This window comes from Vidua chalybeata, chromosome 15, assembly GCF_026979565.1.
Source record: "Vidua chalybeata isolate OUT-0048 chromosome 15, bVidCha1 merged haplotype, whole genome shotgun sequence".
Classification (NCBI taxonomy): domain Eukaryota; kingdom Metazoa; phylum Chordata; class Aves; order Passeriformes; family Viduidae; genus Vidua; species Vidua chalybeata.
The window spans coordinates 3,789,469-3,816,908 of record NC_071544.1 but is presented as its reverse complement, the minus strand read 5'-3'; the positions used below and the strand labels follow the sequence as shown (position 1 = coordinate 3,816,908).

The window sequence follows — 27,440 nt, the reverse complement described above, 5'->3', positions numbered from 1 at the left end:
ATTTGAGGAGGACATGCAATTGAAATTAGGGCAGGTTGACTGTTTTTTGTCTCCACAGCCCTCTGTACAAGAGTGCACTCAATGTTTATCTCGTGAGGAGAATGTGTATCAGACTGCAGTAGATGAGAAGGAGTTCATTGGAAAACAGAGGGATTTCCCTCAGTGTTTCCTGCTGAGATGGACCCTGGTAGATGTCTTTGCCCAAGCTCTGGGTGTGAGGGTGACACAAAACCCCCCAGAAGTGCTGAGGGCCACTGTGTTTGCAGCAGGTTGTGTTGGGCTGGGCAGGAAAGGATCCTCTGGGCACTCCTCATGGACACGATGGGAGCTGCTCCTGCTCCTGAGGGACAATTCAAACCAACCTGGCTTCAGCAGGGGTCAGTTTGGAAGGCTGGCTCTGTCAGCACTCTGAGCTGGCATTTCCACCTGCTCTCTGAGGAATATGGGTGTTGTGGTGTGCTGGCCTTCAGCTCTGCTTCCGAGGGAGCTGAGAACCCCAGGGGTTTGCCCTGGGCTGTTTGTTTGTTTGTTTGTTTGCTGAGTCGTGTGTGTGCCATCAAATCACCACAGAGGTTATGCTGAGCTCTGAAGAGATGGCTTTCCTTCTTTGCTCATTCAGGGGAAAATCTTCCAACTGTGCTGTCAGTGAACTGTAAAGTCCCTATTTAGGAACTCTGACATAAAATTGGAGTTTCTGGGCATTCTCTGTGCCATCCTGGCAGAATCCTGCAGGATCTGTGTGCAGACCCACTGCTGCTGGGGACACCTCAGCCTGGGGCTGGGGGGGCAGCTGCCATCCAAATCTCTCCTCTAATCTTATTGCCACGACTTCAGCAGCTCCTGAGGTCACCAATTGCTGTTAGGATTTGGAGTGAATGCTGGGGCCTTCAAGCAGGTCCCTTTGTGCCTGAAGGATGCTGACTCATGTTGTGTTTCTGGCTGGGATGCAGGATGCCAGGGAGAGGAGAGGTCTTCAGAGTGCTTTGAAAGGCCTTTCATTTCTACTCACTGAAGAGTTCATTTTTAAAAAAGCCAACAACCTATTGTGAATATCCCACCAAAAAAACTTGAATTCCTCCTGCGGTTTTCATATACTGTTTTTGAAGAGAATAATGAGTTAAATGTGTTTGTGCACACAACAACCCTGAGGATCTTGGGATCTTGTAAGAGGGTGGAGGAAAGGAAGCCCTGCTTTTGGCTGGTGGGCTCTGAGGGGACACTCACAAATACATTTCCCAGTTTGTAAGGGAAATGACATCACTTACACCTGACAGAAAACATAATAACTGGAAATAATAGTCAAATTTTTATTCACAGTTAATAATAAAAAAAAAAAAAAAAGCAGGTATGATGATCAATCTGTCTGGTGCTGTAGATAAGACCTGTGGATGTAGTTGCTGATGTTGGATTATTTGTTACATTTTTTGCAAGGTGTTTTGGGATGTGGTTTAGTAGATATGTCTGTATCTCAAAACTTTGTACAGGGATTTTTTATACTCATCCTACCAATCAATCCAAGTTCTAGGGTAAAATATCTCTTGTAAAGTTTCCACTTACTCATTTAGAAATATCTAAGTTGATACAGCCACTTCCTTTGCCAGTTTGTTACTGCACCTTTCAATACACTCAGGGCTATTAATGAAGTTTTAAGAGAGCAAAACTGAAATGCAGTGTAAATATATGACTCAGTCATTTGCATCTATATTTTGAGATAGCTCCAACTAAATAGAGCAGTGCATATTTTGAAATCTAAAATATTTACTGGTCAACAGTAATCTTGATCTCCATGGACTTTTCAGGGAGATGGAATAGGAGCATGGGAATGTCCCCACATCCCCCACCTCCCAAACGCTTCAGGGAAATGCATCTTGAAATGTCATAACAACTTTGCAGGGTTGTTTGCCACCCTCCACTTCTGGAAGAGACCGGTCAGAAAAGAATTACACATGTACTATACCATGTAAACTCAATTTTGTGTTGGGCTAAGGCAGTTCTGAGGAAGTGTTTTCAACATTCTTTAGAATAAATGGCTGAATCTGAGCAGCAGAGTCTCACTTCAAAGTTATATTTCTTTTACTGTTCCCCATATGTTGAATGACTCAAGCCTTGCTCTCCCCTCTCAGGAGAAGGAGCTGCTGAGAACCTCTTTATGTCAACAAAAACAAGAATTTATTCTTGGCTCAGTAAGCCTCCTCAATCTGAAATTCCTTCTAATTTCTGTTCCAGAAATATAACAAATAAAATTATGGCAAAAGAAACAAGACACATAATTTATGGAATACTTGTAAAGTGAAGAGGATGAATCTATTTAGCTCTACACTCCTACTTCAGGCATTTTCCTGGAAGGCAATTTATTTTGGGGCTTTAATAATTTAAGTAAAATAAGTAAAATGTTGAAATGAAATGTATCATTATACATGTTGGACTAGCAAAGATGAATATTCTGCTTTAGAAACCTGGAGAGGGGAGCAAAAGGAATGCAGGGCGATGTTGGAGGTAAACTCTGCCTTCTAGATCAGCTTTCCCTCATCCAAAATCCTTCAGGCTCGGTTGCTGCGTGGGGGCACTGCCAGCAGCCAGGGCAGAGCTCTGCTGCCCAACACCTTTCCTGCTCACCTTCAGCAGCTGTTCCCACCTGCACAGCTCAATTGGGGTTTCAGCTGTTGGTATTTTAGCCAGTTTCCCTCTGTGACTGCAGCTTCAATGATCTCTTCTGCTGTAATGCCCTTGTAGAATTTTTTTAACCAAGCCTGTGAAGAAAAAAGCTTACAGAGGCATGGTTACCATAGGAGCCCACATCCTGTAGCCCTGGAACATAACTGGTGAAGAGCTCATTTTCTTGAGTTCTCTCTGAAATGCTGGTGTTTCTTAACCACATGTAGATAAGTTTCTGATTAGAACACTTTCAAAATCCACTGCTCCTGTGTTCTTTTCAGAGTCATACAGAGAATACAGAAAATTATGAACCTTGGTTCTGTTTCCATGTGAAACACAGTTTCATGTTAAATTAAAGCATCTAAACCCAGGAAAGAATTCAGTAAATTCAGTTTTCATAGGCATCTCTGTGACCTTTCATACCGGTAGCAATAAATTTCTATAAACTGTGTGCTTAAATCCTTGGCCCAGTAGATAAACAATTCCCCAGCACCGTGACTGTTTATCAAAGACCTGCATCTGAGCAGGGCTCCTACATCCTGTGCAGAGCAGTGCTGATCAATAGCTGGTGTCCCCCTGCTTGCTGAGTTTTCTGGGGGGTTCTTTTCTTTGGTTTTTGTTTTCAGCGCTGGCCCTTTTCACCACCTTTCCATTCTCATGAGGAAAGAGATTATTTAATGCTGACAAATGGAGCTTCTTGGTAGAATTATAGCTCTGTTTGTCTAGCCTGGTGTATTGATCCCAGTATCCAAACCTCAATTACCATGTGTGGATTTCAGTTTCACTGTGCTGCGTGATTGTATTGAAAAATATTGTTTTCATCATTTAATTTTCCAGCCATATACAATTTCAAAGGCACAGGGTTACCACAGCTGTCTCTACAGATTGGTGATGTGGTCCATATCCTGGAGTCCTGTGAAGGTAAGTCACATTTTCCATTTCTTTGTGAATAACACAATCCTTTCACCTCACAGCAGTGCCCTGTATTATTACATCAGTAGCTTTCTAATGCCTTTATTTTTTGTGGTGGTGGTGTGTTTTGAGGAAGAACCTAATCTTTTCTGAAGAGCCAAAATTAGACATATTACAATACATGTGGTTTTTTGGGATGCCTTTACCAAATGAGGAAGTCATCAAGGTGAATGAAGAGTTTGTGAAGTTTGTGCCAGCTTGTGATATACCTCAGGGAAGTTGCATTAAATTTGATTTAAGATTTAAAGGAGTACACTTTTAGCCTCTAAACTAAATCTTTGTTGCTAGGAGATATTGAGCAGCCTCATCAGCCTGTTGTATAATGAGGAAAACCAGTGAAAAAAAAATCTGAGTGTCAGGATGATAGAAACAGTTCTGAAAGCCATCCAAAATATTGAACATGTTAAGTAGCAGAAGTCCAAATCAAGTTGTGCATGATGGACAGACAATACCTTCCCGATCCCCCTGATTCTCTATAAATCTGACAGAGCTGCTGATGTTCCCATTAGCATAAAGCAAGGAGAGTGGAGTTATTGTTACTAACTCAGCAGTTAGGTACCTGCAAATGGCACTGCAAGAGTGATTTATTTCCTATTTGACCAGGTCAAGAGTTTTTAAAAAAATTACAAATTGCTTACAGATTTGCAAAATATATTGTAAAATTATCTTCTTCAACCCACTTCTGTTGATAGAACAGTGTATCTTACTAGCTGCAGTTATGTTAAAGAGGCCAATGGCTGCATGGCAGGGTGGCAGAGCCAGCTCAGTGTTGAGACACCTGGTGTGTTGTGGACACAAGGCTGCAAAGACTTTGAGGCTGTTTGAGCCCAGCCTGTTCCACCACACAGAGCTCTAGGTTGTTTTGTCCGGAAACAACAAAGGATTTGAGGGAGGAGCACCTGAAAAACCATCTTTGCAATGTACTGGAGCACAAAACCATAAATGTTTCTCTTCTGTTTGTAAGATTAAATCAATATCTTTAAGCATCAGTGAAAACATTGATGTTACTCAGAAGTCAACAGAGTCACAGTGATTTGTCCTCTCCTAAAAAAATGTAATTCTTTAAGCCTCTATTCTAAACATTTTGGCATAGAACAAAACACACACACACAAACCAGGAACCTCCCCATCCCTGTGCTGTCTGTTAGTTGCAGAAATAGCATTTCAGGCTTTGGATTCCTGGGGTCCATTTGTTGTCAGCCCAGCCTAGTGAGTGGACTGCTGATCTAATGGGGTTATTTTTTATCTAAAAGTCTTTTCTGAATCCCCTGCCCTTGATATGCTCTGTCATGCCTTGCTTAATGAAATATGTTTGTCAATGAAGAAGTGGAATCCTTCTCAGTGTGGGAGTAAAGTTCATTTTTTATCAGATATCTTCAAAAATGTGCTGCCAGCTGCAGCTGGTGAGTAACCAACGGTGACAGGATTCTTCCTGTGCTCCTTTTATGTCCTGTTTTAGTTGGTTTTGCATGCACAGAATTTATGCACAGAACACATATGTGCTGTCACAGCAAATGGGATGATACCCATTTTATGCACTTGGTTGTAAATTGAGACTATGTGTAAATAATTCGGTTTCAGCAGTAAGATGGAATTTTATTGTTGATAAAACACTGAGGAAAAAAAATTACACTGCAGAACAGCCTAACAAAAATCTGTCTTGAGTCTTTCTTTGAGGTCAGCAATCATCCTGTGACTTTTAGCATCGCCTTTCTGACTGTGCTGTTTGGCATCTGGGATTTATTCTTATTATTTTATGCTTTGCTTGCATGGCTGCAATACCTGTGAGATATTTGTGATAGCAAAGAGATCATATCTGCTCATGAAATTACAATTAAAAAATGTCTGCTTTTGGTCATAAATTCTTTCTGTGGATGAAAAATGTAGTATTCAACACAGTTAAACTTTGTTGCTGTGCAGGTGATTTTTCATGATGGGCTGTATGCACAGTGGATGTGACCCCTGACATTATTTAGCAAGATTGAACTTTGCTTTTTATGTTTTTTTGTAGTTTATTGAGACTTAACCCTGGAATAGATGGAACAAAGCCTGAATTAATTTTTAACTTGCCACTGCTGCAGTTCTGCACTCCTGCCTTTCAGAAGGGTTTTCTACCTACAAATGCAGCAGGAGCCCAATAATAGCCCTCAGTGTTCTTGACATTCCAATTTGAATTTACACCAAGAAGCTGCTTATTATGGTTGTGTCCAAAAGCCATAGTTTCTCATGGCACAAAAATGACTTAACCTTATCACATTGAAGGAAAATGGATCTGTAACAACCATGTGCTGCACTGGATTAATACTGGACCTAGAACAGCGAGCTACTCAGGACATGGGGGTCATGGCTAACCCAGATATTTAAGGGTGTGCACTTCTCATTTTGAATATCTTATTCTACTTTTTAATGTGAGCATGGGGGGTTAACTTCTGTGTACAATTATCTGTACTTACTGTGCAAGGCCTGAAAGCAGACAATACAATCATAGCTGATAATATGCAAGTCATGCTTAATACAATCCCTGCTACTCACTTGAAGCTCTGTATGTTTGAAGTAACTATTCATTTTTACAAATACCATGCTAAGTATTTTTTATGTGAAATAAACCCCATTGCTTTATTGTGTGTTTTGTAATGCATGGGTTTTTTGTGATGCCAAGTGATTTTTCTTCCTTTTAGATTGGTACAGGGGTTACCTAGTGAGGTTCAAAGGAGCAGAGGTAAGATCACATTCTCCATTCCCATGGGACTGTTCTGAAGAGGTCAGCCCACAAAGTGGGGTTTTGAAATTTCTGCCCAGATAGTCCTGATGTCTCTGTCCTGATCTTTTCACTCAGCTCTTTCCACTCTTTCCTTTCAAGATGAATAAAATGGTCAGCACTCATCCTGGACAATGTTGGTAAATAGAAGTAAGGGCTGGGAAAAGCAGATCAATGAAGAAGAAATGGCTGTGCCTTCAGGTTAACAACTGTTGAAGCCACCATTTCAATTGAATTTTGACTCAATTTGCTGCTAGATGTGCTTGTTTCTGTACTTTTCCCAAGGACTCTTTAGGTTGCAAACAATATCTATGAGGCTTAAGTTCTCAAATATCTCGAATGTACAAAAATCATATTAGTTTTTTTTTAAGTCAGTATTCTTAGACTTGAAAATGGAAAGCCACAGAGGAAAAGTTTTTACCCTGGGTACGATGACTTCTGAGTTAAGTAGCAAGAAAATTACTTCTTAGATTCAACTGCACTTTTCTAGAAGAAAAGCATTTTTGTTTGTAACTTCTTCTTGGTATAAGATTTTCTAGGGAGCAGCAACACAAATGTATTAAAACACTGCACCTGTGTTCTAATTACTTTGACATTTCTTTTGACTGAAAATGTTAAAACCATTTATTCTTAATAACATTTCTATTTTTATAGATTAAAATTTAGCCTAAAAATAAAAAGGGAAAATATTTACCAGAACTAACGACTTTCTTTCCACTAATTCTTAATTAATTCCTAATATTGCTAAAGGGCTTCAAAATCATTGTGCATAACATGCTTTAAGAAGTATTATTAATTTCATGTACTAAGATATCACTAAATTTACCATTACTGGGACCTTCTTTTACTTTGCTTCTTCACAGGCTTTTTAGAACTTCAATCTTAAAGAAAAAAAAAATGTGGCAGTGATAAGACACGATTGTGTTTTAAGAACCTGTGCTTAAAAGAAAATGGTTATAAAAGCTGCAATCTGATTCAGAGAAAGGCTTTGTAAAGTAGCACATATGTTACTGAATTATTGTGGTACTTGAAGTACCATATGTGAGTTATTGAATAAAGAATCCAGGAGGGATCTAGTTAATTACCAAGGTGAGATTTGCCAGTTCAGGGGAGGATTGTCATGGACAGAGTGACTGTCAAACATTCCTTTAGGATGACTTGAGACATTTCAGCTGTTGTAGAGCAAGGACAGTCACATTAGAACGTTTTGTCTGGTGCCCATTTGTCTTCTACAGAGGTCAGTTAAAATAGATATGAGATGATGCACAGACACAATGTTTCTTTACTGAATTTAAATTGTATTTTATTAAATTGTATTTAATTGACCTGTTTTCTGGGGTGGAAAATGCTGTTACTTAGGAAGAAAGTTATCTATGCACTCTACATTTGAAGAGATATGACAAACTTCAATTATTTGTCTGTCAAATAGAAATGCATCCATCTGAACAGAAAGCTAAATAACCAGGAGTTAGTTTGGGTATTACAGTTTGTCATTACAGTTTATGTTCACAGCCATGATTGTCACCTAAATGTTTTTGGAGAATAAGTGTGGATTTATAATTTTTTTTTCTCCTTCATCAGGGAATATTTCCTAAATCCTTCATCCACATCAAGGAAGCTGCTGCTGAAAAGAAAAGGTATTAAATTTATCTGTTTTGTTACATTATTGAGCTTGTCTCCTAAAGAATGAGTTTTAAGGCATTTATGTACCTCTCCCACAGTGAATATAATATACACCCATGAAACCAGACACGCAGTGTGATCTTTCCTTCTTTTCCTAGACATACAGAAAATGTCATACCTGCTGAGATTCCCTTAGTCCAAGAAGTTACCACTACTCTCTGGGAATGGGGAAGCATCTGGAAGCAGCTCTATGTGGTAGGATATTTTACATGCTGTTTGTTACCTGTTAATCCTATTTATGCACACTGGGGTCTTGTTCAAATTAATGTCTCTGCCTACATTCAGGACAGGGTCTGGGTGGATTTAAGAAATGGCTTTCTCACCACTAAGATTTTCTTCAGTGGCTTTAAATGCCTAGTGGCTTTAAATCCAGTCCAGCCATCAGCCTTGGACTGGGTCATGTTGGAGGTCTCTCCCAACCTGGATGATTCTGTGGCTCTGTAAAGGGAAAGCTGACATTGCTGAGGAGTGGTGTAACCTCATGCCTATTGTTTCAACCTGGAGTATCCTCTGCATGATAAATTCTTCATAATTTTTATTTGTAAAGTGAAAAGTTGAAAAGTTTCCAGATAGGACTACAAAAGGTAACTGGGATGCATTTGAAAAAGATTCATGGTGCTCTCTAACTGCTAGAACAGAAGTTGTTCAAGGGTTGCTGGGAGCAGGTAGCCATTAACAATTGGCAATTTCAAGAATTGTGCTGACTGTTCCAGCATCCCAGCCACTGGATTTTTCTTTGTCTCTGCTGGGGCAAAGGGATCTTGAATGTGCTGTAGTTTTCTGAAACCTTTCACTGTTTAGTTTTCTTGATTAAGCCAGCAATGAAAACCCTGCTTTATTTTCAGTGAATGACACTAGAACTGCTTTAGTCACTTCTGTGCATTCTCTCATTTATCTCTTAAATGTGTTCATACCACAATTAAGTGGTGTTGTTCCCATCAGTATCTCATTGAGAAGTTGATAGTCTTTGTAATGTTTTCTCTTGATGAGAATTTGTTAAAGAATTTTAAAACAATGCAATTAAATAAAACAAAAATAACATAATTCCCTATCCTGATACAAAATTTCATGTTATTTCTTTATGATCACGTGGGATATTCTGTCCTTAAAAATTTGTGGGGTGAGACATCATTATTTTGCCTACTTCTTGTTCCTGCTATCATTTAGCACTAAATATGACATGTAGCCTTTAGTTGTCAAGCCCAGTATTTCACTTCAACTAGAAGCCTGAAACTCACTGATGTTTTTTTATCTCTCAGACAAATAAGAAAGCCAAGTTCCAGCAGGTGCAGTCCATGATGTGTGACTTGATGGAGTGGCGGTCACAGCTTCTGTCCGGGACTTTGCCAAAAGATGAGCTCAAAGAACTCAAGCAGAAAGTCACATCCAAAATTGACTATGGTAACAAGTAAGTGGCCTACACTGCTTCTGGAAAGCATGATTTAGCTTAAAGCACAGCACCAAAGAGATGATGATGAAGCTTTCATGTTTACAGGTTGGAATTCAAAAGTGTGGTTCATCTAGAATCTTCCTTTTCAGACTTCTCCCTGTAACTCCTGTGCTGATAGTGGATACCATGATGAGGCTTTTCATAGAAAAATGCTTTTTCAAAATATTGATTTGTTTCTTCATTATAAATACATGAGCTTGTCAGCCGAGAAGATTTGAGCCTCTATTTACATGTATCACCAGCATACTTGGGATCCAAAATTTGTCCATTTGTCACAAACACGGCCAGTAAGTGACCCTCAAAAGTGGTGCTGCCAAACTGCACTAAGTGTGCAAACAAACACATCCACACCCACACCCAATTCACTAGGGAATTTCCAGGCAGAACTCTGCTTCTGGTAATAGAAGTGAAACTACCAGGGACAGAATAGTTACTTGACAAAGTGTCTTGTCAGCTCCTTGCTAATAAAAAGTCACTGCAACACAAGATACTTTCTGGCAAAAATTGTGGGGTTGTGTGAAGTTAATGGTGTCCCACCATCTGATAAGGCAGGGGGAGAGAGAGCTTGGTAAGAAAATCTTCACAGTATTGTTTTTACAGGCATTAGAATCTGCTTATAAACTCTGTTTTGCTGTTTTAAATGACTGTTGTTGTTGTGGCCTGAAGGCCTCTGTGCAGCTGAAAGTCTACAATTACCTGTGGCTGCACATAAAAAATGACCACAAGGTGTTATGAAATTCTTAACTTGTTCACTGTGATCTGGATGCAAATTTGTAATAAATTGCATTCATACAGAGCACACTATGGAATCAATATATCCTACTGCACTGTGTGGAGCTGAATGCTCACTCAAAACCAGAATTTACTTTGAAGTTCTCCAGTCAAAAAAAGCCAGCTGTGATTAAGACAACATTAAAATTAATTTACTTTCAGACTTCTGTATTGTCAGTCCTACATTCTTTCTGTATTATGAAACAGTAAAGTGCTTCCTTTGGAAGAGTAGGGGTGAAGGGGATGTTTAAAACTATTTGGATTGCAAATTGTAAAGTGTTTGTAAGCTCCTGAAAGTGTGGGGTTGAGTTGTGGTGTGAAGGAAACTTGCCAAACTGTGGAGAAGGAATAAAGGAGAAATGACAATGGAGGCTGAGGGGGGTTGCTGCGGGAGAGGGAAAAAGAGTGGCAGGAAAAAAGGCATGATTTGTATTGAGAGCAGGGCAGAAGAGAGCAGAGTTAAGTATTGGGACAGAAAGGGTGAGGGAGCAACATAAAAGCAGAAGGTAACAGGAAAACCTGGAACATTTGGATTACAAACATTGGGTGTTAAAAGCTATGAAGACTGCTAGAAATCATTGAACAGGGTGGAACTATTTTATGTGAGAGGCATTTCAATGCTTTGATGACAATTCTAAAAATTCCTAAATATTGGACAACAGCTTAAAAATATCATAGGGTACAGTTAAATTTTTTCTTCATTAAATACTTTTGCATGTATTTAAATTTTATAACTTTAAATCTTTAAGTGTCTCCTTGTTTGTTACATTTCTAAGCTTGCTTTATTTGGAAGGAAATAACCCTACCATTATGCCTTTTGTATTTTCACAGAGTACTTGAGCTAGACCTGATAGTTAGAGATGAAGATGGAAATATCTTGGATCCAGATAAAACCAGTGTTATCAGCCTGTTTCATGCACATGAAGAAGCAACTAATAAAATCACTGAGAGAATTAAGGAGGAAATGGTAGGAATGACTGGCTAAACTTGGTGCTTCCTTTGCTAGAATCCAAAGACTCGTCTAAGGGTTGAAGGATGGAACCATAAAATTTGGTGGAAACTTTTTTCTCTGACTTAAATGTCGATCCAAAGTCTTGTGCTATAAATATGGCTAAGCCTCAAATTGAATTGCATTTGTGCACTGGGTTTGGGCTGTGGGCTGGGCTCAAAGTTCATGTCTGAAGCTGGTTCTAAATCTGTTCTTGAACTCCTATATTGAAATACATCTCCACTCCATCCCTGGTCTGAATTGCACAGGGAATAGTCACACACTTGGAGTGCAGGCTGCAAAGCAGCACTGACCACAACTTGTTTTCACAAGCACTGCTTGTTTGCTGAGTGTTTCTGCTAACTAGTTGGTCTGATGGAGCTGAAGAATTTAAGCTCACTGAAGAGGAACTAGGGTGAATTCAACATAATCTTCTGGACACTAGAAGTTCATGTGCCAAAGCAAAGCTGACAAGTGCATAAATTATATCTTTTTAAATGCAAAGCAGGTGACTACACTTCCTTGACCTTTTGCAATATTAAACCTCTGCAAGGATTTGTTAGCCTCTTTGGTTCTTTTCTCTATTTATGAGAAAGTGAACTGTAAAAAACAAGTAAATCACTAAACAGAAAATAGTTGGTTCATCATGACACTTCAATAACAGCCATGACAAATCACTGGAAAACACCTTGTAATTAACTGACAATATAAGGAAAATGAAACTTGGGAGTCTGTGATAGACTATGGTGACTTATTTTAAAAATAGAGACAAACAATGGGTTTAGAAGTGTTAAGAAGCTCCTTCTTGGCAGTTAAGATGGGAGGCAGGAAGAATTCAAGAGCCTATTTTTGAGTCAGTGAAGCTGCTCAGCTGTGTCCTGATCTCAGCATGTTATTTGTCTCTTTGAAGAGACTGACTTCATTTTGCTACTGCTCTAGCTCACTGCAACCCCTCTGTGATGTGGATCATAGGCCTTCTGCTACAGCCTACTGTGTTCAAAAATAAATTCCTTCAGGCTTGTAGGCTTCTCTCTGTGCTGACATCTTGATACTTGCTCTTTTCTTTACAAGTGGGGAGAATATTTCCCCCTTTACATCATTACTTACTGGCTGAAGAACTGGCCTAAGACATGGGAGTCATAGAATAGCTCAAGGTGGAAGAGAATTATGATAATTACTGATAACCCCTTGGTCTCCTTTTCAATGTTAACTATTACATCTACTTTATGTAAAACTGCTTGTAGTACAGCAGCATTTTCATTCTTGGGTTATTATTCACTGATTTTCCTCCTCCCGAGCAGTCAAAGGATCAGCCAGATTATGCATCGTACTCCCGGATGTCTTCATCCCCCACCCACAGCCTGTATGTCTTTGTGAGGAATTTTGTTTGTCGAATTGGAGAGGATGCAGAGCTCTTTATGTCCCTATACGACCCCCAGAAGTCAACAATTATAAGGTAAAGCTTCCTTCTCTGACTGCAGAAGAGTAGCAAATGGAACTGGCCAAAATGAATTAAAATAATCTCCAATGTGCTATAATAATGCAAAGAATATGTAAACAAAAGGAATAAAACCAAAAGCAAAGCATGGAGAGATGTTGTTGCTGTCTGCTGCTAAAGAATTCTAAGTTTCCAAATATTTTCATTGGTAATTTCTGGACTGAACATTTCAGAAGTTTGAGGAAGCCTGAGCCCATTTCAAATTTCAGAGATTGTTCTAGATGGGCAATATTGTGGTGTTTGGAGTAAAGTGCTGAAGGGGGAGGAGTGGAAAAAGAATTAAATTTATAAATTTCTGGGTAGATTAAGATTCTGATGAGTATTCCCATCAAACAGACTATGACGATGGTAAAGTTGCCTCAAAAAAAAGGTGCCCATTTGTGTTATGCACAAGCTACTCTTTTAAAACTTACTGTTGATACTTGTATAGTGTTTCTCTTGTCTTTTTAGTCTGGTCTTAGATTTGAATCATCACCACAGACTGTCTGTTATGCAACTTTTGTACTGTGTAAAGGGAGAATTTTTAAATCCCTTGACAGTAAGATATTTATCTTCCAAACAGTGAGAACTACTTGGTGAGATGGGGGAGTCGAGGCTTTCCAAAGGAAATTGATATGCTCAACAATCTTAAAGTGGTGTTCACAGTAAGTGTTTTCCAGTTTACTTCCCTTTGGATTTGCAAATGAAATTCTCTTCTCTGTGGGCACTGTCAGATCTCATAAACTGTGATCAAGATGAAGAAGGGAGCAGAAGTAATCCCAGAAGGAAAGGAAGGTGACAAGTCACTAAGTCCTTTAGAGCAGTGACAATGCTTCAGTGGCCTTTTTTCAGATCACTTTGCTGCCTCATGAATTTCCTGATGCTTGATTTATTTAGTTTTATCTGCTGTATCTCTTGATCATTATTATTCTATTTATCTTACCTTATATTTTTTTCAAACTTTAAACTGTCAGTATTTTCATCCTTTTGATGTGCTCAGATTTTTTCTTTGCCGAGTTTTTGGGGGGCTGTTTGGTTTGGAGGTCTTTTGTTTACTTGTTTTGTTGGTTTTTTTTTCCCAGTGATTGCTAAGATTCAGTTTATTACTGCAGGTCCTGTTTCAATTTCACAACTTGCTTTTTACCCAAGTAACACTATGGTTCTTTTCTGTTTGTATCTTAGGATCTTGGAAATAAAGATCTTAGCAGAGACAAAATTTATTTAGTTTGCCAGATAGTGCGAGTGGGAAGGATGGACCTGAGGGACAGTAACTCCAAGAAATACACACAAGGGCTCCGGCGGCCCTTCGGCGTGGCAGGTACCTGGTGTCTCCTGTGCTATGGCTGAATCAGGACATCAGTGATTTCTGCAGCTCTGGACTACTAAAATCTCTACCAAGACATGTCAGAATACCCATCAGCTCTATCAATTGATTTCTGTACTTTTTGAAGTCTGTTAAGACTGCACTTACATTGGCATTTTAGTTCAAGTCCGAAATTTGAATTTCGCTTTTGAATTTCATTTCCTAATTATTCATAGAGTGCCAAGCTGTGCAAGTGAAAGCACAGAACCAATTTAATTACAGATTCCCTTGCAGATGAAATAATGTCAGTAGTTATGTCCCAAAAGCTCTGATATTTGTATTCCCAAGTTAGTCTGAATTCTCCCTCTCTCTCCACAGCAGCATGTTTTTAGTGTGGGCTTTGCACAAAATGCTCTGCCCCACAAACCCAGCCCTGCTGCTGAAAAATCCACTTTTACCTTGAGGCACAACGTTCATAGATAACAGAAGCAATTCTGAAACGCTCTTCTGTGTTCTGATGATTTTTCTTTTATTCTTCTAGTCATGGATATTACAGATATCATAAAAGGAAAATCTGAAAGCGATGAAGAGAAGCAGCATTTCATTCCCTTTCATCCGTAAGAGTGTCATAGATATATTTTTTTATATGTGAAAGAAAATATTTATCTATCTCTGCTTCTGTAACATTCTGTGAAATAGTTAAAGAATTAGAAAGTTTTCCTTTAACAACTTTATGTTGTGATAGTGCTAATGATTTAGGTATGACTTTAAATGGCATTTAAGGCTTGCAGAGGTTCCACAGCACATTAATGAATAATTCCACAAATGTGCTCCTTCAGACAGCTGGTACCATGTCTGATTTCACAAACCCAAGCCAAATAGTTACAAGTGAGATTTACAAGCAAGGATAACTACTATTTTATGAGTTTGGTTCTGTTTAGAATTTGAGAAAAATCTGAGTAAAAACTGTGTTTCCTATAAAAAGTAATAGAATTATCATATACTATCTTCAGAAGGAATGCCAGAGGAGCTGCCTAAAAATGTGATGTTCACAGATCAAATGCAGAGATACCAGTGGAAATACTGGAAATAACTCTGTGTGTCCTACATAGCACTGCTGCTATGTACTATGGAGGGTAAATTTAATTCTGAAAGACTCAGGTATGACACACTGGTTTATTTTTTTCACTTGTTTCCAATTTGACCCAACATGTTTATTATGTGAGAATTTGTTTCTAAATTTAAAAGTAGCTGACAAAAATTCCAAGTTCATTTATCTGGATATTTGTCAGGGAAAGTGGACAGAGCTGGAGTGGCACGTTGGTGAGTGCATTCACATTGTCACTGTCACAAACACCATTCTGGGTGGTCAGCTGAATCTTTCTCACTTCAGTGTACACTCAGCTGAATATGAGTGGGCTGCAACTGGAGTGAGAGATAATAAAAATACCGAATATATCACACTCAGGCAATGCTAGAAAGACTGAGGCCATTAGTCTCTTATGTTCTAAATGGTGTCTGATATATTTAGCACTTAATTCCTGAGCAGACATTGCTGTTTCTCTTGCAGGGTAGTGGCAGAGAATGACTTTTTGCACAGTCTCCTAAGCAAAATCACTGCATCAAAAGGAGACAGTGGTGGACAAGGTAAAGTACATTTTTATTATTTTCTTTCAAGTAACACAGTATTTTTGTGAAACTTCATTTTATTCTGTAGTACCACCATGGAGGTGGGTCAGCTTTGAAGCTGGAATTGAGGAACCATGAGTTTCTTACAGAATCTTAGGGGCCATTTAAATTAGTAGTGACAGTTTTGCATAATAGAGCTTTTACTTTCATCTACAGGAAGTGGGGAAAGTGAATTCTTATCCCTGTTTTGGTGGGAAGAAGAGGCAATCATCTGAAGACAGATTTTTCTTTTTTTCCTACCAAAAAATGATTTTTTTTTTTCTTTTTTTGCACTTCATAGGTCTGTGGGTAACGGTGAAAATGTTGGTTGGAGATGTGATTCAGACTAGAAAGGACTACCCACACCTTGTAGACAGAACCACAGTTGTTGCTAGAAAGCTGGGATTCCCTGAAATAATCATGCCAGGTAGGAGGTGCTTTGTTCTGTGATAGGAAGGGACTTCTTCTCTATGTTATTAATAAGCATCAGCTGCTGCCTTACTTATTTCTGTAATGGCTAACTCAGAGGATCTTTAGAATTCACTCATGGTAAGTTTTCTTTCCATATTATTTCACTATTATATAAAATAGTGAAATCTTTGGAAAGTAGTTTCTAATACTTAAACAGGAAAAATAAAATCCAGATAGTGAAGGATAAACCTATTTCCTCGTACATAACTTTCTTATCCTGTAAATAGATTATGGTGGATGTCACTTGAATTTTAAATGAACCTTGTTTTTATTGGAAGTTATTGCTGTCCTTTAATAATAACAAACAAATCAATGTGAAATATCTTGATTTCATTTGTATGTATGACAAGATATTTTCCAATCAAAATCACTCACTGTCTGCCGGGCTCCTTTTTAAAAAACAAACAACGAAAACCTTCCTCACCGCAGCTCAAGTAAAATCTCGATCCTTTTAAAAGTCGTTTGAATTCGTTCAGAGGAGAGAATTAAAATCTGAAGCTCCGTCCAGAGAGAGAGCTGTGGTTGGGGGAAATTCCTAATGGGCTCATCCGCCACCTCACCAGCAGGTGTCGGGGCAGGACGGGAATTGCATCGGGTCACTCCGCGCTCCCATTTGCTTCTCCTCACACCCTGGTTTTCCCTTAGCAAAGATAAAGACCTGAAAATTTAAGTTCAGATGGAAAATAATGAATTTTTTTCTGTTTCACAGCTAACAGTGAGGTACTCATGCGTAGTTCAGCTGATCCTATGCTCTCAGAGCATTTTAATTGCTTTTTAACCTTTCAATTTCTCTTTTAGGAGATATAAGAAATGACATATATATTACATTGCTGTATGGAGATTTTGATAAATACAATAAAACAACTCAGAGAAATGTGGAAGTGATAATGTGTGTCTGTGATGAAGAAGGAAAAGTGTTGCCAGTAAGTTTTCTTTTTTTTTCTGCATGAAGGGCATAGAAACATGAGCTGAATTTTTGATGTAAAACATAATTTAATAAAACACCACTATTCAAAAACTCAATTTCCTTGTGTCATCCTGTGACATCTTGTGACAAATAAGTTTTATGATTTTTAAAAAAATTAAAACCTATTAAAGTCCTATAAAATTCTTGCATAGAAATGTAACAAGGAATAACATTCAATGACCTATTTTAGCTGTGCCAAGGAACAAGTGCTGATTCTGACAATTACTGCATTCTTACTCTAGGGTTTTTCTTGAGGAAATTCCCAGAGGAATGCAATTTGCACACTGAAATGTTAGAAGTACCATTTCTGCTACATAATAAATGCTTGATTTGTGCCAGGAAGTCTGTGTCACTGTCGCTTGAATTAAGTACATGGCAAAGAATGAAATTAGTGACAACAATTACATATGCAATATAAATATTTACAATGTCTTTTTGCTTGTCTGTTCCCATTTTGAAGATCCTTTGTCTTTTCCTTAGGGTTTATCACCAGTTTGGTATTCAGGGGGATTTTTGACCTGTCCTTTTCTGAGCTTTATAGTGTTGGGATCATGAGGGTGAAATCATAAAGACATTCTTGAGATAAATAAAGATGGAGTAGAACACTGTGGTTCATGACTTGTTTATGAACTGCAACTAACTGCTTAAAATGTAAGTTGAAGGCTTGAGTAAAGAAAATTCTAATCCCACATAATGTTTAAGGTTCACACAACAAACTGTAGCATTGATTACAAAATACTGCCTGTACCTATGACAGCACCTGACCATGACTTGCATGAACAGAAGTTTATTCTGTATTCTGTCTAATCACATATAAACAAAAATATTCCTTAGAGAAATAAACCTATTACCATGCATTAAATCTTGCATTCCAACACTATGCATGCTCAGTTGTGCAGATACAGAATTTCTGCAAATCTTAGGAGAAAGTGAATTTGTCTCCCTGTCTTTGAGGTGAAATGTCATACCTGCTTTCTGTGGGTTATATGCCCTGGATATATTTAAGCAACAATTTTGAGGAGGTAATTGAAATTCTGTTGAATGCAAATAATAACAAAAGTGGCTGGTTTTTCCCTTTATCCTATAAAGATACCCCAAACCAATAGACTTTCAAACCCGTGAATTTATCAATGTTTCTCATAACAGGTATGTGTTCAGTACACAGGAAACTGGGTGGTTCTGTTCAGGGATCAAACTAGTTCCAGTTGCAGAGCTAACCCTTGATTTACTGTTACAAGGAATAGGACTTTTGTTCCAAGTGAATGTCACAGAGCTGACAAACAAGTAGGTGCATAAACCTTGAAAAATCTCTGCTCAGGCAGATGAGACAATGCTTTCTGCAGTTAAATCCCTCTGATCAGACCATACAAATCATCTTCAGGTACCAGCATCACACCCTTCTGGTCACAGGGCATCCTGGTGTTTGAAGCAGACTTTTAAGATTCACAGGATTATTGCACCTGTGCAGCAGTTAGTGCAGCCTGGATTGGATTAGTTGAATCTGTGCCTTCAGTAGAGCATTTAATGTTTGCTTCCTTCAGGGACTTTGGTTTCATGTCTGGCAGGTATCAGGCTCTTGGTGCCTCCCTGTCCAGCAGTAGCTTTTACTCTGCGTGTACAGCTCAGCTGCAGTCAGCCAGACCAGATGCAGGCCAAGTCTTCACAGACTCACTAAGGAAAACCACAAGTTTTGAAGCTTATCAAATCTTTCACTTGGCTCTGTCCTAGTTCAGACAGTCTTTAAAGAATGGGAAATCCTAATTGTTTGTTGTTGGTGCCTCTACAATGTCCAGTTTGGATGCGTGGCCTAGAATTTCTGAGACTCTGCTGGAAGAAAGTATTTTACAATAAATGGAGAAATAAACAGAATAATGAAGCTAGATTTTTTTTCCCCTTTTGTATTTCTTCTACTAATTGAAATGACATGTTGGTTACTTAAATTCACCAGATGGAGAAATCAGTCGATTTTATGTTCTTCACACATCTCTTAGAGCCCACTATGTGTGACCCCTGTAAAATGCAATTACACTGGCTGTACCCATAGATTATGGTAAATGTTTATTTCCATTGTGTTCACAGGCTTGGAAAGTTCAGTGTCTTCACGTTAGTGCTTCCCCTCTGTTGGTGCTGTCATTATTATTTAACTTTGGATGATGCCATATCCAAATCAAACCCGCCGTGAGGGCGGGGAGCGCAGGCCGTGAGGGGAGGCCGCGTCCCAGGGCCGGGCTGGAGCTCCCGGCTCGGGACTCTGAGGGGAGGCTCTCTGGGGACTTTTTGGTTTTGCTCAAGTTAATTTACCCCAAACTGCTCCAAAATGTACCCAAATGAACGAGGCACTAAGCACTGTTTGTTCCCTCTTTTTGTAAGAATGCAGTGTGCCTGGGAGCTGGGGACAAACCCGTGAGCGAGTACAGATCTGTTGTTTACTACCAGGTCAAGCAGCCACGATGGATGGAGACATTGAAGGTATGGCGTGGAAACTTCCCACTTTATTTTTTCACTTCTTAATGCCTCACACAGAAAGGTTGCACAGCATCAGCTTCTTCCAAAAACCATCTTGTCCCTGACTACAGCTGAAGTATGAAGCCTTAGTCATACATCAGTTATTAGAGATACATGGTCACTGAGGCTTGAAATTTGGCCTAGAAAGTGATGTGTAGGTTTTGTTCAGCAAAACAAATGAGATCATCTTAGATAACCTTATGTCCTAATAGGGCTCATCAAAAATGAAATACTGCATTTGTTCTATTTTGGTGAAACAATGGACATGAGGAGCTTCAATTAAAAAACAAACCAGACCAAACCAAAACCAAAATTAAAACACCAACCCCTTCTGATTTCAAAAAGAAAAAGCTCTCTTGCTTCTTTTTAGAGACAAATACTATTAATTACCTAATCAAGCTTTAACGTCTGTGATTGGGAAATGCCCAGAAGCTGCCAGAAACTGTTCTTAGAAACTGTAACAGGCTTGCATGATTTTTTTAAGACAAAATAGCCATGTATGACAAACTTGCAATTATTGCCTTAAGGTGTGTTACCTGTGATGGTGAAGGATAAGGAGGAAATGGAAGTGTCATTTCAAACACAAGCTTATTTGTTGTTTTGAAAACACTGACCCATTCTTTTTATTGCTTATTATATTAGGTCCTTTTAAAAATTATCCCGTAATTCAATCTTGTGTACAGGATCACTAACAGCAGATCCTGTTGAAAAGCATTGTTAATATCAAGGCATTGTTCAGTAAGGTTTGTGAAGTTGTGAATGCACACAAAGGTGTGCAAGTCCTTATATTTTCAGAACTGTAAGCTTGATAATATGAAAAATTGTGCTTTTCCTTACACAGCTGGCCTTTTTTGTTGCATGTTTGACCTAAAGAAGAAAGAATAAAGCACTCGCAAGTTCCTGTGATTCTCATCAAGGCTTTACTCTAAATTTAATCACTAAAATACCATCCACTTATTTTGCTGAAATTTTCATACTCTTTTCACCTTTTTAATAAATTGGTTGTCAATGCCTGTATCTGAAATGTGGGAGTTGCATAGTGCAGAGGTGTTTAATTTTCTGTGGTTAAAAGGGTGAGCAGTAGGACTGCACTGTGATTGTTTTCTAGCACCTGTGTGCATTAACTCACTGGGTTCTGTGCTTCATTTCTTTGCTGGTGCCAGACTCTGAGCAAAGTCTAACAGATCACTGCTTACCAGCCCCCACTTCACTTCTGTGATCAGACTCAGCATTTTGAAATGGCCTGTGAAAGGCACTTTGGAAACAGAAGAAGTGGGGCTTATTTATTCTAAAATAGGGGCTCATTACATGTGCAACCACCCCCCATAACTCTCCTCATTATGTTCTGATTTTACCAAAGGTAGCAGTCCCCATCGAGGACATGCAGAGGATCCATCTGCGCTTCATGTTCAGGCACAGGTCGACCCAGGAGTGTAAGTAGGGAATTTCTACTTTAGGGAATTTTAATTCATTGATGGGTAGTCAACCCAAAGTCTTTTGCTTTGCAGCTAAAGATAAGGGAGAAAAGAATTTTGCAATGGCCTACATAAGATTAATGAAGGAGGATGGAACAACTCTCCATGATGGCATCCATGATTTGTTAGTCCTAAAGGTATGGGCTCGGATTTCTCTCTCTCTTTTTCTCTCTTTCTTTTTTTCTCTCTCTCTCCCCCTCTCTCTCTTTTTCTTTCTCACACTGTTGCCTTTGGCTGCACTGTGTATTTGCTTGGTGCTAGATTGATTTTATTATTCTATCAAAGATTTTTTTCCATCTGTGTTTTCCATCTGAACAAAATGAAAAGGTGTACCCTGTTCCATTGTCAGTAAATATTGCTCTGCATTTTAATGACACAAAGATGTTATCCAAGCACAGTTGAGAGATGATTACTCTTTTTACTGGTATTTGTGCTTTTGTACTCTAGAGAAAGTTGTGCTGCAGCTCTGTACTTGGGTGGCTACCACTCCTCTTGCTGGATATGGGAAGTGTTTGATCCACTTGGAATCTTTATCTCATGAATAATCTGGGAATGTAGTCTTAGGAAAATGCTTGTTTTGAGTTGCTGTGTAGTTCCTCAGGTACAAAATTGAAAGTTTCAGCAATATGGTTTTGGGTGTGAAGAATAGCTTTAGTTGGTCCTGGCTGGAAACAGCATCTTTAGCTTTTGTGAAGGAAGCAGGGAACAGATGTTTTGACTTTTGTTTTATTTGCCCTCTTGGAGAATGGTGTCTCGCAGGAACTAAGAACAAGAAATCACTTCCAGTACAAAGGAAACTTAAGTTATTTCTCAGCATTCTTCTCAGTAAACAAGTTTGCTGTATCATTAATACCAAGTGAGATGCATGCAACTAAATCAAGTTGCTTAGGCAAGCCAAAAGAGATTAATGGCAGCATATAGTTATTTATCTTCTCTTCATTGAAACTATCATTTAAAATATTGAGACTAGAAGGAAAACTGTGTGGTTAATGTTGGTTGTGAAATTCCACCTAATTCATTTTTGCATCAGCTCAGTAATTTTTTTTTGAAGTGACAGCATGGATGAGAAATGCTAAATGGAGTTGACCTACTTTATGGTTGTGAGAAACAGACAGATTTTCTGACATATGCTTGCCTATTCTAGTATTAAAAACAGTAATTGTAAGCTGTGTTTAAAGCAGTCATACACCTGGCCTCTCTAAATAAGTAATTTGAAAACTGCTAAGTTTAAACTGTCTTTAGGCGTTGGATCTTTTTGAGAGACTTTTGGATCAAAACTTCATCTTTTTCCCATTGTCTGTCTGACTTGTCCAAAAAGAAGGAATTCAAGAGTTTATTTTGCTTCCAGAAATTTGGGAAGTAATTATTTGGCAAGCCTAATACAATCATAGATGTTGGTACTGCTGTGTGTTTTGCTGTATAAAGGTTTTGCTTCTTGTCTGGCTAGGTCTCTTATAGTCAATTTTTAACCTTGCCTCTTTGATTTGAAGTAGAAACCACACATCTGCAGTCACTGAACCAGATAAAACTGAAAAGCTATAAAATGTATTTCTAGATCATGGTCTTTGCAGCTCCTTGTTCATCCACATTTGTAGAATAAAGGTCTGCAATTGAGTCATATCTTGTCACAATTTTGTAGCTCTAAATGACATCATCATCACTTGTCATTTAAGTGACAACATCATCACTCCAGAAATTTTCTGCAATTTTGTTAAAGAAGCACTGTGTTCTTTAAACAGTGAGGAGCATGATTTTTATTGTCTTTGTCTAAGACTTCTTTCCTGTCTGGGAATCCTAAGATTCACAGAAAATCTTTGGGGTTGTGGCACAGAAGTTGATGAAAGAGAGGAGGGAAAAACCTCTGCTGGCTGTCTGGTTTTGTACTCTTCATTCTACTGAAAAGCACATATTCCATGTCATTAGTTACTGCAGCGTACTGTCTGATTTAAAATATAATCTTACCATGCCCTGATCTTTAATGTTCAAGATCTAGGTATGAAGTTATAATGAGGATACCAAAATAGTGCTGCTATTCTTTCCTTACTCAGTCCTGCTTTCTGCTTTTTGAAGTTGTGTGCAGGTATTATAATCATGCTATGTCCTGTGTACAGTCTTCAGGGTGATGCTTGATATTCTGCAGTGTTCCCCACCCACCAGCTTTTAAATGAGAGATTGGCTCTTGCTTTTACGCTGCCAGGGGTGTCACCCCTCAAAGTCCCTTCCTGCACATCAGTTTTATTTACTTCTCTAGTACAAAAGTACAAAATAAGTCTAATTTTAAATCCAGGGGTGTGAAATATGTAATGAAAGGTGTGTTGTTTTTCAGGGGGACAGTAAAAAAATGGAGGATGCTGGTGCTTATTTGACATTGCCTTCTACACGTCTGCACGTGGAAAACAAGGGAGCAACCTTAGTCAGGAGCTCAAGTATTGTTGGGGGACTTTCAGTCAGCTCAAGAGATGCATTTTACATTTCAACTCTTGTTTGTTCTACAAAGTTAACTCAGAATGGTATGTACCTTCTAAACAGGTGGGAGTTTAGAAAGAAAACCTTTGCACAAATTGATAAATCAGATTTTACATTGCAATGTCTGCCCATTTATTTTCTATTAGTGGGCTTGCTGGGTCTCTTGAAGTGGCGCATGAAGCCAGAGCTGCTTCAGGAGAACCTGGAAAAGCTGAAGATTGTGGATGGAGAGGAAGTAGTGAAGGTAAATCTTTAAATCTTTATTCTAATAATAGTTATTTTTCAGGCCCTTTCATACATAATGCCTTTGTTAGTTTGCAAAAGACATGAGCAAAGCCCTTCATTAGAGGGAGCAAGAAGGCCAACACAGGATCCTTCACAAGGCTGGCCAGCTTTCCTCCTACTTTTTAGTTTCAGATCTCTGGTATTGGCCATTGCTGGGCTGGGGGATTTCCAGGATTATTACTAGGAGATGAAGATAGTAATGACAAAATATTTTCCACAATATCTATTCATCTCTTTCCTTTTGTCTACGTGAAGTATCATAAACAATTCCTACTACTTTCTTTGCAGTTCTTAATATTAAATTAATATTATGTTGATATTAAATCCAAGAAGTGCTATGTACCCAACAAAGCACTTCCTTAACTTAATGAGTATATGAATAAAAATTGTTAGTATTTTGGGAAATGGCATATATGATTACCTTTGTGTCTTTAGGCATAAACATTAGATATCTCTGGAGAGAAGGAAAAAAAAAAAAGAGGAAGAAAGAGGAGTTGATTTTTTAAACCAAAGATTTGTGTCCCAAGTCACTGAGATACTTTGATTTAGTGCAGAATTTGAATCAGACCTCAGAAGCAGGAAAAGTCTTTTTAATCAACATACATATGTGAAAATAGCAACCACTAATCTGTGTCACTAAGGAATGTAGTTTTAACAAGTTTTGTCATTTATGTAATATTTTTATCTTTTCCATAAGCTTTGAGCTAAGCATGTATTATTGATTGCTCATGTGTCTGAGAATGCAGGTTCCTAATTAAAGCAACTAGAGCCTAAACCCTTGGAAATGTTTTCTCAATTTAAAACCTTCAGTAAAGGTAGTAAAATTCTAACTTGGGAGAAACCAAATCTACTATCAGAAAATTTTCCTGCGAGATTTTCAAGTTGAATTGGTCATCAGTTTGTCTTTTCATGTTCTGTAGTTTCTCCAGGATACATTGGATGCCCTGTTTAACATCATGATGGAACATTCCCACAGTAATGAGTATGACATCCTTGTCTTTGATGCACTGGTAAGAATCAGCACCAACGAATTTATTTGTCAGAGAAAAGAAACTTAACATTTTGAAGCAAATATCAAGTTTTTCAGTTCAGAGAATTAAAGTCTCTATAGAACAGAGGAATATTACTCATTGACTGAAAATGAAATTTCTTTAAAAACTTAAATAGTGAATTACCAGAAATATTTTAAACAAGTGAATATTTAAGTTTGCAATGTGACTCTGGTTAATTGTGTCTCTGTCTGTTTAGATCTATATCATAGGGCTCATTGCAGACCGTAAGTTTCAGCACTTTAACACTGTTTTGGAAGCATATATCCAGCAGCACTTTAGTGCAACCTTGGCATACAAGTAAGTTAGTTTTCTCTTCTTTCTCCTTTTTCCTAAACCTCCACCATGACATAAAAGAAGTAAATCCTGCTTGTGACTTTTCTGATGTAATTTATGGTGACTTGTTTTGATGCTGCTGTTTGCTTATCTGCCTCTGAGACACATTTGATTATAAGTGGAATTAATGAACCCATAGCAAATGATTTGGGGTTAAATGATGCTTTGGCATTTGTTGTCTGTCACCTGGATTTTGCTGTGTCTGAGCACTTCACCTGTATCCTGTCAAATTTATCAAAAGATGCTGTGCTACAAAGCCTCTCCATTTGTATCCCTGGCCTTAAGTTGAAATGCCTCAGGTGAGGACTTGAAGCTCTCCTTAGCCCATTTACATAGGTTTCCACATTTTATTCACATCAAGCAAACTCAAAGGAAAAATAATTGTTTGGGAACTGTCAAGTCTTCGTATGCATTTTAGTCTGATGTTGTGTCAGGAGGGGTTCAGTGCAGTGAGCTGGAATTCTGGTATTTGTTACATGTCCTGCTGTGAATTGGAGTTCTAGTATTTGTTACGTGGTCACGCCAATGGATGAACTTGTTGTGGATTTTTTATTTATTTATTTGTTTTCAACTTTTGGAGCTTCTACACAACACCCAGATGGGAAGACATGGACTCATAGAAAAGAGTAAAAACCGTGCAGACATGTTATACACCAAATTTAATCCTGGATTCCTACTTTATTTAGAATAGACTTTTGCAGATGATGGTAGGATAAAATGACTGAATTATGAAGGAAGGTAACATCTTCAGCTGGTGCAGATCTCTGGGATGTTCTCTAAGAGGATGGATGTGGGTTTTTAATCTACCTGATGTCTCGTTCTGGCAGCTTAATGGAGCGGCAGATGGGAGCAGAACTTTAATTTGGAATATGAATAGTACATGGAAGACCTGAGCTGGAGGTTTGGAATAGCTGGGGATATCTTCCAGTGTCTGTGTTGAATTTGCATCAGTTCCAACTCAACACTAAATGTCACAAAAATCATGCATTAGACCATGAGTTTCCTAGAGCTGAAAGGCAGCAGTGCAAAATCAGCCCTTTCTCACACCTCAGTAAAGTGGAATGAGCATGAGTGGGCTCAGAAAGCTCAAGCATAAACTATATGCTCTTCTTCAATCCTCTCTCACTCCATAAGTAATAAGCACATGTAATTTAGTGCTTTATAGCACTGTGAAAGAAGAAAAGGAAGGGTACAGAACCTCTCAGGACAGCCTTATTTGCATAAAATATTCCTAAGATTTACCTGGCTGGGAGTTTCTGGTGACTTAATCTATGTGGTAGAGGCAAACTAATAATGTTTATGATTATTCCCCATATCATGTGTTTTCTTGGCATTATTGATTCAATGCACATCATGGAAGATGTACTCTGCTTCCAGAATCATTTATGAAATAAACAAGTGTGTGTGTGGCCAGCTCCTAACTAGGAAGGAAATACTGTGTCCCAGACATATTATAACATTATATGGTTGGTTGGCCAAACTGTTACCTATTTATTCAGTTCTTGTTGAGTCATGCTTTCTCCTGGCTTTTAGAGAGCTGTGAGAGGGCTTAACATGCACTACCCCTACATACAAGCTGGATAAATATTGTTCCAACTCAGAGAATCTGTAAAAAGGAGCAAATGGAAACACACGATGGATGTAATGCCCAGGAGGCTGAGAGGCTGAAAGCACAGCAATTCGGTTCTGAAATGTGAGTTAGGCTGGGGATGTGTATTAGTTACACAGAGTTGTTGGCTTGGTTTGTTTAGGGCAGGGGACAGCAGGTCTCCATTTTTGTAGAGATGTAGGAAAAAACCCCAGCCACCCTTATCTTAGTTCTTATGGCTGCATTAAGATGAAAATTGCATCATTCGTATTGCTTTAATCACTTGAGATGATTCTGTAACCACTGCTAAATTAAGGGACTTAGTTTTAGATTAACTTCTGTCTTTGGTAGCCAGCTGTGTCTTTAGCCAAAAGTTGCTTTTAGATACAGAGTAAGGAAGTGTTTAAATAAAATAAATAATTTAAGCAGATGTTGTTGTGTACTGCTTTATTTACATGTTATATTTACATGCTGTTAATTAGAGCATGCAGTGGTGTTTAATCACTGTTCAGTGGATCTAGGCAGAAGGAATATTTTGTGATACCTTGTGCTTGTGTATTACAAACTTCCGTA

General features: G+C 38.4%; 1 protein-coding gene across 1 annotated transcript in view; it reads left to right on the top strand.

Moving 5' to 3' along the window:
• The window catches only part of DOCK2 (dedicator of cytokinesis 2), a 155,322-nt gene that overhangs the window by 4,208 nt on the left and 123,674 nt on the right, over positions 1-27,440 (top strand). The window contains exons 2-22 of the mRNA XM_053956912.1: positions 59-377; positions 3,493-3,576; positions 6,306-6,346; positions 7,967-8,022; positions 8,167-8,263; positions 9,328-9,476; positions 11,121-11,256; positions 12,576-12,733; positions 13,338-13,419; positions 13,937-14,072; positions 14,599-14,674; positions 15,628-15,704; positions 16,027-16,152; positions 16,995-17,119; positions 19,534-19,632; positions 21,029-21,101; positions 21,177-21,280; positions 23,470-23,653; positions 23,756-23,853; positions 24,815-24,904; positions 25,143-25,243. Of these exons, the coding sequence (XP_053812887.1) occupies positions 59-377; positions 3,493-3,576; positions 6,306-6,346; positions 7,967-8,022; positions 8,167-8,263; positions 9,328-9,476; positions 11,121-11,256; positions 12,576-12,733; positions 13,338-13,419; positions 13,937-14,072; positions 14,599-14,674; positions 15,628-15,704; positions 16,027-16,152; positions 16,995-17,119; positions 19,534-19,632; positions 21,029-21,101; positions 21,177-21,280; positions 23,470-23,653; positions 23,756-23,853; positions 24,815-24,904; positions 25,143-25,243 (2,411 nt within the window). The remainder of the gene's footprint in view (positions 1-58; positions 378-3,492; positions 3,577-6,305; positions 6,347-7,966; positions 8,023-8,166; positions 8,264-9,327; positions 9,477-11,120; positions 11,257-12,575; positions 12,734-13,337; positions 13,420-13,936; positions 14,073-14,598; positions 14,675-15,627; positions 15,705-16,026; positions 16,153-16,994; positions 17,120-19,533; positions 19,633-21,028; positions 21,102-21,176; positions 21,281-23,469; positions 23,654-23,755; positions 23,854-24,814; positions 24,905-25,142; positions 25,244-27,440) is intronic.